General features: G+C 54.7%; 1 protein-coding gene across 1 annotated transcript; it reads right to left on the bottom strand.

The window, feature by feature from the left end:
• Positions 1–6,969: 6,969 nt before the first annotated feature.
• Positions 6,970–16,905, bottom strand: SLC27A4 (solute carrier family 27 member 4). Its single transcript, XM_015645251.1, has 13 exons — positions 16,800–16,905; positions 14,311–14,477; positions 13,242–13,636; positions 12,385–12,543; positions 11,969–12,038; positions 11,771–11,862; positions 11,144–11,253; positions 10,516–10,725; positions 10,124–10,250; positions 9,803–9,940; positions 9,480–9,644; positions 8,915–9,061; positions 6,970–8,669 (listed from the first exon to the last, which is right to left on the bottom strand). Exons 2-13 carry the CDS (start codon positions 14,469–14,471, stop codon positions 8,512–8,514), a joined length of 1,932 nt encoding a protein of 643 aa, XP_015500737.1. The 5' UTR covers positions 14,472–14,477; positions 16,800–16,905; the 3' UTR covers positions 6,970–8,511.
• Between the last annotated feature and the right edge of the window lie 22 nt (positions 16,906–16,927).

Here is a 16,927-nt window from a genome sequence, read left to right as displayed (position 1 = left end):
GGTCCCTCCTGCCCCCGGGTCCCTCCTGCCCCGGCGTCCTCCTGCCCCTGTCCCCTCCTGCCCCGGCGTCCTCCTGCCCCTGTCCCCTCCTGCCCCGGCGTCCTCCTGCCCCTGTCCCCTCCTGCCCCGGCGTCCTCCTGCCCCGGGTCCCTCCTGCCCTTGTCCCCTCCTGCCCCGGGTCCCTCCTGCCCCCAGGTCCCTCCCCATCCTCCCCGCTCCTGTTCCTCCCCCGGAGAAGCTCTCGCAGTGCCGGGGCGCGGCGCGCAGCGCTGCCCGGGCCCCCATTTGGTGTTATTTTAAAGTACCGATTTCTGCACCAAGTTCAAGCTTCGCCGTCCAGGGAACTCCCTTCACGTGCTCAGAACCACTCACAGGGCCCTGTTCGCTCAGAGCACTTGGGCTGTGCAAAAGCAGGAGCTGCAAACGAGCTTCCCAGCGGGGGTTTCCCAGCAGCAAAACTACTACAACACAAGAAGTTCCACCTCAACATGAGGACGATCTTTCCATTGAGGGTGGCAGAGTGCTGGGACAGGTGCCCAGGCAGGGCGTGGAGTCTCCTCTAGAGACATTCCAACCCCACCTGGACACGTTTCTGTGTCACCTGCTCCGGGTAACCCTGCCTTGGCAGAGGGGTCAGACTGAATGATATCCAGAGGTCCCTCCCAACCCTACAATTCCGTGATTCCGTGATGCCAACCTGCTGCCTCGCAGCTTGTCGGGATTGTGGGGGACCAGAAACAGCTGGGTGATGCTAAGGACAGCTCCTGTCAGCACCAGGAAGATGCAGTTCTGCATCGGGGGTGGCTGTTCAGCATCTCCTCCTGCTCAGGCAGCCCCTGCCAGCCAGCACATCCCCACGGCGCCAGGCACCCCCAGCACAGCGTTAAACAACGCGGCTCACATCTGTCGCCTGTTTGTTTTCCCCTCTTCTCCCCAGAGAAGGCCCGTGTACACAGGCAGAACGCAGCCATGGCGGTGACAGCTGGGCTGTGCTTCTCCCCCACAACATGGAGCTGCACTGGTAGAAAAACTGCAGCCCCTTAACCCTCCCTCCACTCAGCGGAGGGTTTGGGTTTAAAAAATACATGTACATGTGCACACATGCACATAGAAATGTAACAGCTATGCATATACATGATGCATTATGTGTAAGGGGCATAAATTTACACAGACAGATTGCTCTTCGTTTATGCTAACGGGGGTCAGAGTATGCCTAACCCCGGGAGCAGAAGGTGGTGGTGTTTGTAATGGCCTTTTGTTCTCTGAGGAGATCATTCTCTGGGCTGGGCCCCAGGAAAGGCTGGTCCCTCCAGCAGATGAATGCTGCTGTCGCTGCCGGGGTTACATGATGGCAGAGCTGTGAAGCTGTTGACCGTGGTCTTCATCCAAAAATTCCATGTGGATTTTATATATCTCTAAATCCTAAGGCTTTTGAGTACCTTGAAGATACAGCCCAGAGAGGGAATTGTATGAAAAAGCGGCTGAGGAAAGAAGCCTTCAATAAAAATCTTTACTTCAGATTCACAGAAATGAGTGAAACATTCTGTGTTCAGAGGATCTGGTAATTCCAGATCTGTGTTTGTAGTTATGGTTTTATATGAGCTATTCTTCTTGCTCCCAGAAATCATTTATGAGGCCAAATAAAAGCAGAACTAGCTCCTAAAAGAATCTTGATTCCTGACTTACACAACAAAATGGTACAGATTTAGTGTTAGTACCTCTCTGGAAAAACAAAAATAAATTACAAGAAAGGGCACAGTAATCATAAGTACCAGTTTGGCTCACTGAAACATTCAAAGCTGGTTACTGTTAACAATTGTCCTGGACAAAGAGTGACCACATGAGGATTAAGGGGACATTTTTATGGACATTTTGTGCTTGGGAGAGGAATGAGTCCTGTCTCCGTGCTGCACAGTGAAATCAGAGCACCACAAATTCTCTGGGATATGTTTGGGATGGGAAAACTATGCACGCAATCTCCTCAAGAAAACATAGCTGGAGTGCTGTAAACATGGATGGTGGTGGATAACCAGGTAGATAAAACCCGAGTTGCTGTGGTGCTCCCTCGGGTTACTGGGGCAGGAGGCCGCTGACCAGGGGCTCCCGCTGCTCCCACTCCCACAAAGCCAACTGCAAAGAGAACAGGTTGGAAATTGAGCCTGGCAATGAAGGCAGGCTAATTTCTTTTGTCTCATTCCCATCTTCTGTCTTTTTTCCTGCCATTTGCACACCTTCTTTCTCTCCTTGAGTGCAGAAGGAACGCGCCTCCATTTCCCCACTGAGGGTTTATACTGGAGGAAACGTTTAAGTCGCCATCACATCCTAGAGGGAAGCGTAGTTTATAAATACAGCAGGGCCTAGCACTACGAGGAAACATTTTATCAGAGAGCCCCGAACTGACGATTCAATTATTTTTCAATAAAACATCAGGGGAATGCGCAAACAGCTGCTCGCATCCTTCCACACAGCAAGTCAAACTTCAAGGGGAACAATAGCTGGCGAAAGGGGAGCCATCGTGGAGGCGGTGACAATGGGTTTCCTTACTCGGGGCTTTGTTTGATTTCCCCGTCTCAGTTTTGAACTCCCTCCGCCGGAGAAAGGCGAGGGGGTAGGACGGGGAGAGAGGGAAGCAGGCAGAGGGGAAGGAGGGTCAGTGGGAGTTAAAGCCTTTTGCAGCCTTTCTCTCCCATTCATGTGGTAATTGGGTGTCAAGCAGAGATCAGTAAGATGGAGCCCGGCCTCTGTGCCCGGGTTAAACTGCAGCAGAAAGAAAGCGGGAGCTGAACCGATGGAGGCCTGAATGTCATTAGGGCGGGAGGAAGCGCCTCTCCCCCGGGAGCCCTTCTGCCGGGGTGCTGGGCTGGGGGGGCCGCTTCCCATTCAGGGCATCCCTGAAAGCGGCCAGACAAAGCCGGAGGGCGTCCGAACAATGCCGCACCCCCGGCTCTGCCTTCAATAGGGAGCTCTAAACAGGCGTTTAACCTTCAGAATAGCTGAAAGTGATACTCAAAGCTGAGGGGGTGGCTCGCCCGCCGCTGTTAGCCTCTTCCTGCGGCCGAGCCGGCGGCCACTTGGATGGCCGGAGGCAGGAGGAAGGCTCTCGCTGCCCTCGCTTCCTCAGGCCCCTTGGCACAGCGCTGCGGGTGTGCCGGGCCCCGTGCAGGTCGTGGGAGATGTCACCTCCAGGGTAGGATCAGGCCACAAATCCTGCCTGGGCTGGCAGGGTGCTGGGGGCCCTGGGAAGGCCGCTCCGCACCCTCAGGGATGGGACTAGAGGAAGGCAGGGCTGTAACAAGGAGTGAGGGGATGCGGCACAGTAGGGGTCATATCCCACTTCACAAGCCTGGGATCATTTGTCAAGGGATCAGGGAAGATCTGGGCAGTGACCCACATCCTGAGCAGGAATATGTCCTGGACTCGGATAGCATCACCATCGCCTGCAATTCCTGGTGTTTCCAGCCTGTACTGTGTGATCTTAACTGACCAAAGCTCTCCCAGAGCCTGGCCTGCCACCATTTGTGCCTGTGTAACTCATGGACTTCATGGACTTGTAATGAACCAGGAGAAAAGCAGTTCAAATCCAAGGTTAATTTGGAAGGTGGGATTTGCCACTGAAATGGGCCAGGCTCAAAGAAAGCAGAGCAGGATCCATCCCTGTTCCCTGAGCCTCACTCAGCTGCACAGTCCAGCCATCCTGTGCTGGCCAGGAGCTCGGCAGCAAACGGCCCTAAGGACATTCTCTTCCCTTCTGCAGCCTCTCTGCTTTGAGAAGGAAAGGTGTTGTCCCTTCCCTCTTAGACAGCATGATGAGATCTTCACAGACCATCATTTTGTGGAATCCCTGGCCACACAGTCCCTTCAAACTGGAGGGAGAAGCCACTCCTGGCCCTGCTCCTGGTTACACTGGAACCACTCAGGGGAATCAAGTATTTCCATTTCTAAAGGGTGCACCAAAGGATAGTCTCTTCTTTAGTCCAGAATATTTCCCTGTCACTGCTTAAAGGCAAAGGCAGCTCCCCAGTGTGCAGAGGAGCAGGCAGCTGTCATTGTTTGGGAAGGCTCCGGCACACCAAGAGTGGCAGTAGGAGGCTGGAGAGATGCAGTGTTAAAGATTGTCAAAGACTTTCTCTGCAGCAGAAATTAATTTCACCCAGAAAGGTTCTGAGCAACTTGCAAAGCCTCCATCTCCATTAAGACTAAAATACACTCCAATTTTGCATAGCAAGCATGGCCTGGCTGTGCTGGACCTAGAGCAGATCAGAAAGAAAGTTGCCACATTTTTTGTCTTGATATGTTGTCACTGTGCAGGACACAGGGTCTGGGAGAAGCAGTCATCTCCATGGGGAACAGTACATTTGGTGTGTAAAGCTCTTTGGCTTTGCTTAAATTAGCAGTTTGATAATAACCCTGGAAAGGATTTTAATGTTTTCTTAACCTCATGCAAACAGAATTTTAAGTGTTTTAATTAAAACAGAACAATACCTCATACTTTATGTATAGGACTTTTATCTACATGCAGCTGTTGAGCCAGACAAGTGCATTGATCAAAGGGGAGGGATGTCTCACAAGGTGTCTCTAATCATAGAGGATTCAATTAGCCTCTTCCTTAAAACTGCACAAATAAAAAGATATTTTAAAAAATCAGATTATGATTAAACACTGGCTACTTCATTCCCAATACCTCTCTGCTGGAAGTGTTGTGTCTCAGCATTGATCCCAGGCTCAGCACCACACCTGCACTTGTATTTCTGGGCCAAGAGCTGCAGAGACACTTGCACATAAACTTCGTTTTTCCAGAGGAGCTGGGACTTTAGAAAGGCCCCAGGATTTCAACCCAAAGCTGTCAGCCAGCGGAAAACCTCTAATTGGTGTAGCTGTGTGTTTCAGGGAATCTTGAAGCACTGCCAAGCGCGATACAACCTTCCTCAGTCAGGACAAACACAGCGCCAATGGTGAATGGTCCCGGGCACCAGATCTCCAGAGGGGACCGTCGCTGAGCAGGGGGGCTCCTTTGAGCCTAACTCAGAGCTATGAACACACCTCCCTGGAGCTCCCCTCTCCCTGGGAAACCCTCTGGCACGGAGGTGTGTGTGGCATGTGCATGCCTCAGCCCCCCAGCACAGCCCTGCAGATCTCTGCTATCAATGGGCTGTGTACCACAGCCCTCCATGATGTCTGCTGAGCTCTTTCCAGTGACTCAGCACGTCCCATCTACCCAGAGCAGGAGCTCTCACCTCGGGGGGGGCTTATCCTGCTCCTCTTGCCTGCATCGTGCAGCTCCCCCTCCTCAGAGACAGCCTGAAATACAGGGCTTGGGATGAGTTCCCAGCTATGCTCCGGCCAGGGCCCAGCTCCTGACTTGTGTTGGCACCAGCAAGGGCTACATCCTGTTCTTCTCACAGGCCTATAATTCCCATCCATCTCCAAAACCCAACGTTGCAAGCCAGTCTCCATTTGTATGGGCTCACTTGCAAACAAGTAACAGCCATACATCCCTAAGCTTCCGAAGCTGTTCACATCTGTGTTTAACAGGCAGTGCCCTGAATGTGTAATTTGCTTGGTAGGCTTTTTTAACCTACCCTGCTCTCAGACGGACAGAAACACAGCACTGAATTTTGCCCTCCAATCCCTCTTCCTTCAGCATAGCCATCTCCTCCAGGGAGGGAGTACAGTCCCTGTGTATCCTCCTCTACTACTCCAAACCATCCGTCTCCAGATGGCCACCCCCAGGTCTGACTTCAGGGAGGCCAAGCTTTTCCTCATTGCCTTTAGCAGAAGGCTGGGTGAGGCCCGGTGGTTCAGGTCGCTGCCCACTACCCACCTGGCACAGTTTGGAAATCTCACTGTGCTCAGGTCTCCAGCCAGGAGCCCAAGCACGGTGGACACCAGTGCCTGGGACTGTTGCTGGCCTCACACCCAGCACCATTATCTGTATCCAAAACTTCCTCTCCACCTCAGGCACCCACCTTGCGTGGGTAACCCCCCTGCTCCAACACCCCACACTTGCAGGGCTCTGAGCACCACGAGGGCTGTGAAAGCCCCGGGAGCGTGTCCCCCAAGGGGAGGCGTTTGCCGAGCCCAGCCTGCCCTCCTCCGGTGGCTGCGAGTGGAACAGGGACCACAAGTGGCAGCAGAGCACCTGCCGAGCCACCACTGCCAAGGCAAAGCCACCACTGCTAAGGCAAAGCCACCACTGCTTGAGGGCTGAGCCTCCTGGGTGCTGCAGCGCTGTGGGAGTGACATCTGTTTTCCACAGGCTGCTTTGGGACAGAGGCTTGTGACTGTCCAGGGGACTGATAAACTAAAATTAAAGCTTTCAGCTTAGAGATGCTGGAGAGGACACCCACTTGAACATGTGCAAAGGTGAAGTTGGTATATAAAGGATGTAAATTTCCAACACTTTTCTTACGCTGTGTTTCACCAGGCAACACATTTCGCTCAGGCTCATGGAAGACATTTGTTCCTCATATCAAGATACCTCATACCAACTTCTCCTCTCACCAGGGTTGGATGCAGAAGGTCAAAAAGATGGTTCTGACAGCAAGGGAAGTGGAATGGCTACCAACAAATTTGTATGCAAGGGCAGAAATAAGCTGGGAAGTTCAGCATGGACAAACACAGAGAGAAGCAGCAGAAAGAGGAAATAAAGAACAGGAGAGGAGTGGAAGAGCCACATGTCCCAGGGTAAACAGAGAGAACTGGGCCAGAGCAAATTGGGATGACAATGCTGAGGACAGAACAAGGAAAAACTGTGTGTGGAGAGTTGGAGAAAACTGGGGAGGGTCTGATCAACATGTTGTGTTCACACAGCCATTAAACCCAGCAGCAGGGGCTTGCTCCCCAGCTCTAAGATGAGCCAAAATGCACACAGGAGTTGATGCTCTGGAGTGGCAGTTCCCAAACCAGCACAGTCCCCCACCTTCCCTCACAGAGCAGGACTGTACAAGGAAGAAGTAGGAAACACCAGCATAGACCCATACTTGTGTTTAATTGTGAGACCAGGACGGACTGGGGCACGCAGGTACATTGGTGTGGAAGCACAGCTAGAAGGGCAGACACACCCTGCCCCTCACAAAAGACAGGTGTCATTTTAAGGAGTAATCCTGCTAAAAGCATAAAAACAAATTATTAAAAAAAAAAAACAACCAAAAAACAACCCAACCCAGAGTTTTCTCTGGAAGAGAAATTTCTGCATGTTTTCTGAGGACTGGAATCGAACATCTCTGCTGAGGCTGTTTCATGTCAGACACAAACATGGGGAATTCACATAGCACAAATCAGGTGTTTCACACAGACATTTCAGTTCAGGCCCCAGCTCCAGTGCTGGAGACAGGGAGGGCTCTTTTGGGAAGGGATGCAGAGCACATGAAGTCAGGCTCTCACAGAGGCCACTCTCCAGAGGACGTTCTTTCCCCAGGCAAGTTACCTCCTGAGTACATTTAAGCAAAGGCAAACTCAGCCCTTCTTCCCACTCTCCCACTTGCTTTCTGCAAGGAAGAAGGTCCACAAAACAATGCTGCATCCACAAAAGATGGAAGTAAAAAACCCGGAGAGGTGTCCACAAGATAGTAGGATTTGCTCATGTCCTCCACCATGGAGCAAGGCCACAAAGACATTTACAGCTGCATCCACGCTGGAAGATGAGCATCAGCCCCATCCCCAGAGATGAGCATCCTGTCTCCTTGAGAGAGAAAAGGATTCTCCAAGAGAGGACAGGTCTGGGCTATCCCTCCACCTACTGCACAAACCCGGGACACATTCAAAAGTACAGACAATAAATTAAGATTGACAAAAAAAAAAAGTCAGCGTGTATTATATATATATATATATACACACACACACATATATATATATATTTTTTTTTTTAATATAATATGATGTGCGTGTGATTGTGAAAAATAGAAATGTCATCCCCAGGAGAGAGAACGGCATGGCAGAAACACACCCCTGTCCCCCTCCTGAGCCCAACACTACCCTGCTCCCCTGATTCACAGCAGACACACAACACCAGCAGGGCTGAGCAGAGGGAAGGGTTGCGCCTAGCACCCACCTTCCCTGTGCCAGCTGGGTCCCTGTGCCAAGGAGGAGCTGGCTGCTTGGTAGAGGAGTGGGGAAGACCCCAGCACTGGTCCCTTCATGGCCTTCACAAGGAAGGGTTGCTTCAGGCAGGAAAAGGTAGGGAAAGACAGGAAAAGCGAAGCAGAATGGTAGGGGCACCCCACCCCTCCTCAACTGGCCAGGGCCCTGCCCCTCCCATGGCATCATGGCATGGGACCACCACCACTGTACCAAGTAGAAAATAAAGCCATAATGAGTCAATGCTTTGGTATGTGACCATCCCCCTCCCCCCAATCCCCTCTGTGCTCCCCCCAAACCCTTATCTGTAAAACCTGTCAAATAAAATTTCTAGCGTGCCTTTTATATCACTCCGTGAACCTTTCCTTCCCCAGTGCCTGCCTTGCCCCCTCTCCCCAGCAGGATTTGGGAGGTGCCTTGCTTGAGCCCCACCAGTTACAGCTTCTGGTCTCCCGACTGGATTCTGCTGAATGCTGCCTGGTCCAGTGGCAGGTAACAGCCTTGCCTGGAGTCCAGAAAATACAACCTGTCCTTCACCAGCGTGGGGTCAAAGCCCTGCTTCCTCAGCTCCATCTTCTGGAACTTGTAAGTGCCTGGAATGGGAGAGAATGAGAAGTAAGGACTCACTATCCATACACACTTCCACCCCCCCCACACCTATGTTGCTCCAGACCCAGCCTTGCTTCCCCATGCCTCAAAACCACCTGAGGAACTGGCCAAGGGCTCTGTGTGGCAGAGGCTCCATCCTCACCCTACAGACTGATCTCTGTAACCAGGTTTTCCCCTCCCAGGCTCCCTCAGCTCCATGTCCAGTGTGAGTGTGCATGCCATGGCTCACTTGTCTTGGAGACCTCGTGCAGGAACCGCAGGAAGACGGGACGTGCATAGAGTGGCAGGGCCTTTTTCAGCTTGCTGGAAAAGTCTTCTAGGTCACAGGAGTTCTCTGGGTCGGCGATGGCTGCCATTCCTGCCTTCCCTTCAATCCCTAAGAGGCAGAAAATAAAGAGCACTCAGACACACTGTCCCTGTAGCATCATCTCCCCTCTGCCCTGCACCAGCAAGATCCTGCCTTGTACTGAAGCACTGGCATGTCCAGCTGTGTCACTGCTCTGTCACTGCCCTGTGGCCAGGGCTGCCAGTAACACCCTAAGGTCACAGTCATGGCCAGAGAGGACACAGGGTCCTTACAAACCAGCCAGAATCAGACCAAAGCTTAAGAGAGTGAGGAAACCCTCTGGTTCCTGCTAGCCACACCTCTTGTCCCTCTTCCCAGCTCACCCACAGGGAGCCTCAGTCTACTCTCTTGTCAAAGGACACATCAATTTGGACATGCAGGATATGTTCACACTGAAGTCTTGGAGGCCTGCCTGCCTCTCCTGATTGTCCACTTCCCTCTTAGCTACCTGGGACCTCCACACCATAAACCACCACGTCCGTCAGGTTGAGGATGCGGCTCAGTGTTCCCTCCACCTCTGTGGTGGAGACGTTCTCCCCTTTCCATCGGAACGTGTCCCCGGTGCGGTCTCGGAAGTACATGTAGCCATATTTGTCCATCACCAGGACATCCCCTATTGGAAAGCAATGAGCAGGCAAAAAAATGAGGTGTCAGCTAGAAGCAACCCTGGGGCATCTCAGGGCAGTGCTGCTACCCTGGAAGAGTCCCCACTCCCACACAGGTGCCCTTCTCCTCCACTCCCAGCAGACAGAGGGGTCCTGCTGCCCTCACCTGTGAGATAGGCAGCATCCCCTTTTGTAAACACATCCCTGGCAATCTTCTTGTTGGTGGCTGACTGATTCAGGTAACCATCGAAGTGCTGCAGGGGATTGCTCCTGACAATGCGACCCACCAGCTGCCCTGGCTCCCCTGCAGTGAAAAGAGGGGATGAAGTGGGGAAACACCACCTCCCGATCTCCCAAGAAAAAAGGTGTCTAATGGGGTTGGTGTGGTTTAACTAAGCAGAGACAAATCCAGGGAAATTATTGTGAAGTATCGTGGAACACTCACACTCACACAGGGCTGAGATTTTATCCCTGCAGTTGTCCTCACCTGGTTTGCAGCTGATACAGACACCATCTGGTCCCCGGATCAGCTCCATAGTGTCTTCATCCACCTTCACCAAACCAATGGGGTACACACCTGGTAGGATCCTGCTGTTGAAGCCGCATGACCCAACCTAGAACAGAAAGAGCTCAGAGCTGTGGGTAGCAAGGACATTTGTCCCACCTGAACCCATGTAGCCATATTTGTCCATCAGCAGGACATCCCCTATTGGATGTCCACACTCCCAGGACATCACAGAGGTGGCACCACACAACAGCCAAAACCCCTCTGGGTGGATGGCAACCCATGCCAAGGAGCAAACAGCCCATTTGGGTTTCCAACCCTGCCCAGGCCAGCTGTCACCCTTTGGGACATGAAGGAGGATTGTGGGGCCTTACATTGCCATCAAAGTTTCCCAGGCTGCAGTTGCACTCGGTGGCCCCGTAGAACTCGGCCACCTGGGCGATGCCAAAGCGGGCCATGAACTCCCTCCAGATGGAGGCCCGCAGCCCATTGCCCACGGCCATGCGCACCCGGTGCTGCCGCTCCGTGTCCTGGTATGGCTGGTTCAGCAGGTAGCGGCAGATCTCCCCGATGTACTGCACAATCTGGGAGCAACAGAGAGGGAAGACTCACTAGGGGACCCCTCTGCCAGGCCCTGGGTTGTCTGAGGTTTCTTCAGGGCAGGAAGGAATGGCACAACACACCCAAAGTTTGCTAAAGAGGCTGCAGTAATAAAGAGAAGTTCTGCAAACTCATCCAGCCTGTCCTTCCCTGGTTTAACGCACCTCTCCAGCTGTGAAACCCCTCCACTATCTCCTGGCTAATGCTAGAATGTGAGGAGGACATACAGAGTTACCAGCCCAGGTGGGAAAGGACACAGCCCCACCACCCTGAAAGGTGGTTTGGAAAGACAGAACCAATCCAGGCATCCCCCACTTCCAGCAGCTGGGCTCTCCCCAGCATGGCACAGACCCCCAGGCTTCACTGCCCACTTCCTGCTGCTCCCTTGCCCCACAGCCTCACCGTGCAGTTGTATTTCACACAGTCCTCCCAAAAGTGTGAGGCCGAGAACTTCTTGCGGATGACAACCGTCATGCCCTGCAGCAGGCACTGCCCAATCCCCACGATGTTCCCTGCAGAGAGGCAGCCAGGAAAGCCCTCAGTCCCCAAACACCTCCAACCCAGCCCACCTGAGGGAAGAACTGGCAGGGCAAGGCAGAGGCCATTGCTGGCTCACAGCAGTGGGGGTTCACCCAGCCAAAGCCCCCAGGACCACAGGCACATGGGAGGAGACACGTGGCAGTAACGTGTAGGGCAGCACTTTGCACCTAAACATCCCTGCATGTCTCAGCCAGGCAGGCAGATACTGCTTCCCCTCCCCTAAACTTTCCCCCCAGCAGCAGTAAGCAACAGATATTCCAAAACCAGGGTAGGATAATGCCCTACCCACACACTCCCTGCTCCAAAGGTCAGCCAGATCGATTCTTGGCTTCCAGGGAAAAAGCAGAAAAAGCCTCAGTCACACACTGCAAGCAGCAGTCTCATACTCCTCAACATGGAGATCACAGCCACTCCAGCCTTCAGCCCAAGCCCTGGCCTTGGCTGAGGGAAGAGCCAGTCCCAGGGTGCCAGGCTCATGGCACATGTTACCTGCAGCATGGTAGAGCGGGAGACAATCGTACATCACATCATCGGAACTCATCCGAAAACCATAAAAAACTAAGCTGGACATGCGGAAGTACCTGAGGGGAGGGTGAAAAGGCATGTCAGGAGCGGGGTCAGGGGTGCTGTGCTAGGACAGGACAGAGCTCAGCCCCATCCTCCCTGAGACCCTGCCCACAGCCTTACCGGCAGTTAACCACAATGGCAGCCTTGGGCAGCCCCGTCGTGCCAGAGGTGTAGATGTAGAAGAGTTTATCTGGGGAGCAATGAGAAGACAGGATCACATTCCCAATCTAGGAGCTAGGTGAACCAGGGGAGGGGGACAAGCAAAATTTAAACACTCTACTTGTGCCAGCTGAGCCAAAACTCTCGTGTAACAACACCATGAACATGCTGGGATCACCCTGGGCAGATCAGGTTTGTCAGACACATGGAGGGTATGACAGGATATTGCTCCACACAGGGCTGGTCTTCCAACACTGGAGTAAGACCCATCCCAAACACTCCTTGCCATCAGCATACCCAGCAGTCTTGACAGAGTGGTAGCCAGCTAACCCTCAAAATCACCACCACAAGTCTGGCCCCAAGAGCTGACCACATACCAAGAAAGCCCTTATCAGGGGGAGCTGGCTGGTGTCGCTGGGCCATCTGCAGGAGGGGGTCCAGGTGTTTTGCACCAGGAAGCACAGATTTAGGATTTTCTTCCCCGGACCAGAATAGATTGATGGATTTATCCAGGGAGGGCTGCACTTCCTGCATTGCTGCAAAGGTAAAGAGGGGAGCTGGAGAAAAGCGGCAGGGTGGCTACAGCACAGAGACCCCCTGTGTTCCCACAGTCTGAGGGGACACCTGCCCCAGGTAGCAGTACTCCCATTGTGCTTGGTGGAGTCCCCAGAGGGCTCCCATCCCAGGCAGATGTTGTTCCCATGATTAACAGATGCTGGGGCCACAGCCCAGACCTCTTCAGGGACCAGAAGATCCTGTTTTCCACCCTTCCCCATCCAAAACCTCTTTGGTGCCAAGAGGTCTGTTGACACCTTCAACCTCAGAGGTGTGGGCTGAAACACACAAGGAGCTGGATGGATGCCGGAGGTGCTGCAGGGATGTTGCAACAGCCATGGAGAGCAAGGGGAGGCTCCTCCCGTGCAGTGGGGCAGGCCCAGCCCAGCCTAGGTGTCCATGCTGGGAATGGACATGAGAGACACAAGGAAGGATCCTCATACCCTCAGGCTGGCCTGTTTGGGAGGCAGACAGCACTGCACTCCAGATCCTGCCCAGTGTCCAAAGCAACCAGCAACAACAAAAAAGCCAAATCCAAATCTAATTTCTGGATGATTCCAATGTCCACCCTCTTCCAGATCTCTGTTCTGTGACGGGCAGGAAAGGAACACTGAACCCACTGACCAGGCACACCTCCCTCCAGTCCAAAGCACTCCCAAAACATCTGCCAGCCCCTCACCTTCCATCATTTCCACCCCAAACACCACAGCTTTGGAGCTGGAGATGGTGATGCAGTGCAGCAAGGCCTCCAAGCGCAGGTGGGAATTCACGAGGGCTGTCTCCACCCCGATCTTGGCCAGGCCGAGCCACAGCCCCACGTACTGATTGCGGGACTCCATGAAAAGCGCCACCACGTCACCCGAGCGGAAGCCTTGGCCATAGAAGAAATTGGCCACCTGGTTGGAGTACTCGTCCAGTTGACGGAAGGTCCAGCTCTCGCCGGTGCCTTGGAAGATCAGTGCTGTCTTCTCTGGATACTTCCTTGCGGTCTTCTGGAAGATCTTGGCAATTGTGTTCTTCTCCCTCACGTGCTTCCATACCTGCCACTTCACCTTCAACAGGACCAGCCCCGTGCTGCCAAAGCAAGAGGAGCAAGAGGGCAGCTGCTCAGTGACCCCTGCATTCCTCCAGCAAAGCCAGCACAGCACAAGGACCTTCCAAGGAGCTGCAACAGCCCAGCACTTACACCAGACCCCACTCCAGGTCAGCAGCAGCTCTGTGTGCTCCCCTGAGCAGTGTGCACATAGGCAGAACACATCTGCAAAGATGCTCATAGCCAGGGACTGATGGAGGCCAGGGAGATGTGTTATGGAAGTCTGCAGACAGGGATGTCCTCGATCAAAGGGGCATTTTTGAGCCTAAGGTGCTCTCCAAGAGGTACCACCACTCCCTCCCCCACAAATCCTTGTCAGGAGCTAGCACATCCTGATACCAACTCAGAATAAACCCTGCACAGGGCCCTGGTGCTACACCAGCAGCTTTAGGGACAGGTGAAGTACAAGGACAATCAATAGACTTTGAGCTCAGCTGAAATCTATCCTTCTCGGGAAGTTTGCCCAAGAGTTTGGAGTCACCCGGACATGGCAGAGGGAGCTCTCCTTCCAGCCAGGCCAGGTGCCAGCAGAAACCCAGGCTGTGCAAGGAGTCAGGGGCTGTGTTCACATATACACATACATCAAGGCAGAGCAGAGGGCCGGGGGTGGATGGAATCCATGGCACCCATGGGCCATCCCAGACAGGACACCTACCTGATGTCCCTTGGTAATGTCCTGAGGAATATGAGGAAGAAGTCCCATCCACCAGATGCCAGGTAGAAGACGAAGAGAGCAGGTATGGCCTGGGCCCAGGACAGTTCCAGAGTGACCCTCAAGAACAGCAGCACAGCTGCAAAAGCAGCCAAACGCAGCATCGTGGCCTGCGGGGAAAGAGAAACCACGGCCATCAACCCACGCACACTGGACCTGCTGATAACAATCCCATGGGTGTGGGATGCCTGAGCAGCCCCCAGTTTCCTGGATGAGGTCCCTGAGTCATCAGTCCTCCTGGCAGTGAGGATGTAACCCAGCAGCTCAGAGCTCCCAGAGATGTAACTTTATCTGGCCTTGGAGATGGCCTCCAAATGAGCCATCAGCACGGGCGCTGCTTGGTGCAAGAGCCTGGCCATTCCCACCTGGGGAGCCACATCCTGCACACCAGCCAGGGGTCTGGCCACGCCCCAGCAACATGAGATGCAGGATAAAGTCACTTCCATGGATGTGTGAGCTAAGTCATGGCAGGAGACCTTGTACAGATGATTGGAAGCCACCACTCTACCCCAGAATCCCTCTGTTCTCAAAATCCAGAGTCTCCCAGACCCCGAGCACGAGCTCTCCTGCATGCCTGGCTCCAGGACAGCCATTGCAGCTGTTGGAAGAGCACAGCCTCATGTGCTCCACAACACAGTTCAGACAGAATCAGGGACAGGAAACTCAGTTCTTTGAGCTCTGTTTGTGTTTGCAAACCATCATGTTGACGGGCAGTTTCCTGGCCTGGCTAGGCTGGAGACACAGCCAGAGTAAGTCAGGGATGAGGCCAGGCTGGAGTGGGCAGAACAAGGGCTGTTGCTGCTGCCAGGAGTGCCCAAGGCCCCTGCCCCATTCCCTGGGGACAGTGACTCCGTCTCTGGTCCCTCCAAAACAACGTCTCTATCCCCATCCCAGACACACCCCACAAGTGGCTCTGAGATTCAGAGACGGTCAGCTAGCAATGCCTCTTTTCAGGCAACAGCACTGGGAGGAGGAAAATGAGAGAGATGTGACCCTCACAGCTCCTAGATAAAACTGGCCCTTCCTGGCATGGACACAGGCCAGAGAGGAAGGAAACACTTGCATCATTTCCCTCTTGAAGATTGATTCCCTGCTCTGAAGCTGGAAGCCCTGCATAGGCTCTTCTACTATTGGCGGGGCTGAGAGCCACACCTGTGGCTTTCCCTCTGCTCTGTGCAGTCCCCTCAGACCCAAGGAGCTTCTGTGGATTTGATACCAGATGCTGGCAGGCTGGGAGCCAAGGCAGTGCCACACGGTCACTGTGTCCTGACATGAGTGGTGGCACCAGCAGCAGGCTGGGGGGGCATCAGAGCACAAGACGCCACTCCCAGGTGTCCCCTGGAGACATTTTCCCAGCCACAGCCCTTACCCTGAGATTCCCCCTTGTGCCAGTCTCCACCAACACCTAGCTCCCAGACGTGACGTCCCACAACACTGTCCCTCTGCCTTTTAGCAGGCCAGGACTCACTGTGATTTTTCCTGGGAGCCTCTCTTTGCAATTAAGGGCAACTTTTAGATCACCACCAAACTACTGTGCCTCAGCCGGGACCTGAGCCCTCGGTTAGAGCCTCGCACCAGCCAGATGTGGAGAGGCAGCAGCGGGGGAGCCCCACTCTGTGTGGGCAGCAAAGTGCTTAATCTCCCGCTTGAAGGCAAGGCAGGCTCAGGCAAGCCCCTGTTATCCTCTGCTCGTATCTCCACCTCACTCCGGCATCCCGGTGCCTCCTGCGGAGATAACCGGGGAGAGATTCCCTAGAGATACCCGGTGTGTCGCTGCCAGAGACCTCCAGCCCTGCGTTACAGATTCAGGTCTTGTCCAGCTGCAACAGAGAAAACGAAGCCCTGCCTGTGGCTCACAGCCCGCAGGCACCGATGCAAAGAGCGAGGATCCATCCGGGAGCACCGAGCCCGAGGAGGGCCCGGGGAGCGGGTGACAGAGCGGGTGGCCGGGCTGTGAGAAGCCCCAGCGCTAATGGCACCTGGGAGGCACCTGTCCCCCACCTGCCCTGGGCAGGGACCCCCGCCTCACCCTCCCGAGGACCCCAGCAGGGAGGTGGAGCAGCGCTGTCCCAGCCCCATCACCCGATGCAGAAAGGCCGGGAGGGCCCCGCACCGGGATGCAGCCGGGCCCTGCCACCAGCCCCGGCCAGGCCCCGGAACCGCCCGGGCACAGCCGCTCTCGGCAGGGCGAGGGCCCGCGGCGCGCTCGGGGGGAGACCGGGAGACCGAGCGGTCCCGGCGCTTGCCACGCTGCCCCACGAGGAGCCCCGGTACCTCATGCGGAGACCGGCGGGGCGGAGGGACCCCGCTGCCGCCCGCAGGGCCGCGGCGCCTGATGGGGAGCCCGCAGGGCCGCCCGCGCGGAGGGAGCGCTGCGCCGCGGCGGCGGGAGCTGACGGACCGGCATGGGGAGGATGGTGCCACGCTCTTACCGGACTCCGGGGCGTCCGCTGCGGCCCGGCCACCTGCACCGGGAGCGGGGCCCGCCCGATTCTGCGGCAGGGGCGGGGAGGGGTGGGCAGCGCGGGCCGCCGGGAGCTGTAGTCCCGCCCGGTGCACC

The sequence above is a fragment of the Parus major genome, chromosome 17, assembly GCF_001522545.3.
Source record: "Parus major isolate Abel chromosome 17, Parus_major1.1, whole genome shotgun sequence".
NCBI classification, from domain to species: Eukaryota; Metazoa; Chordata; class Aves; order Passeriformes; family Paridae; genus Parus; species Parus major.
The sequence above is the reverse complement of the archived record's forward strand: the minus strand, read 5'-3'. Positions and strand labels throughout refer to the sequence as shown.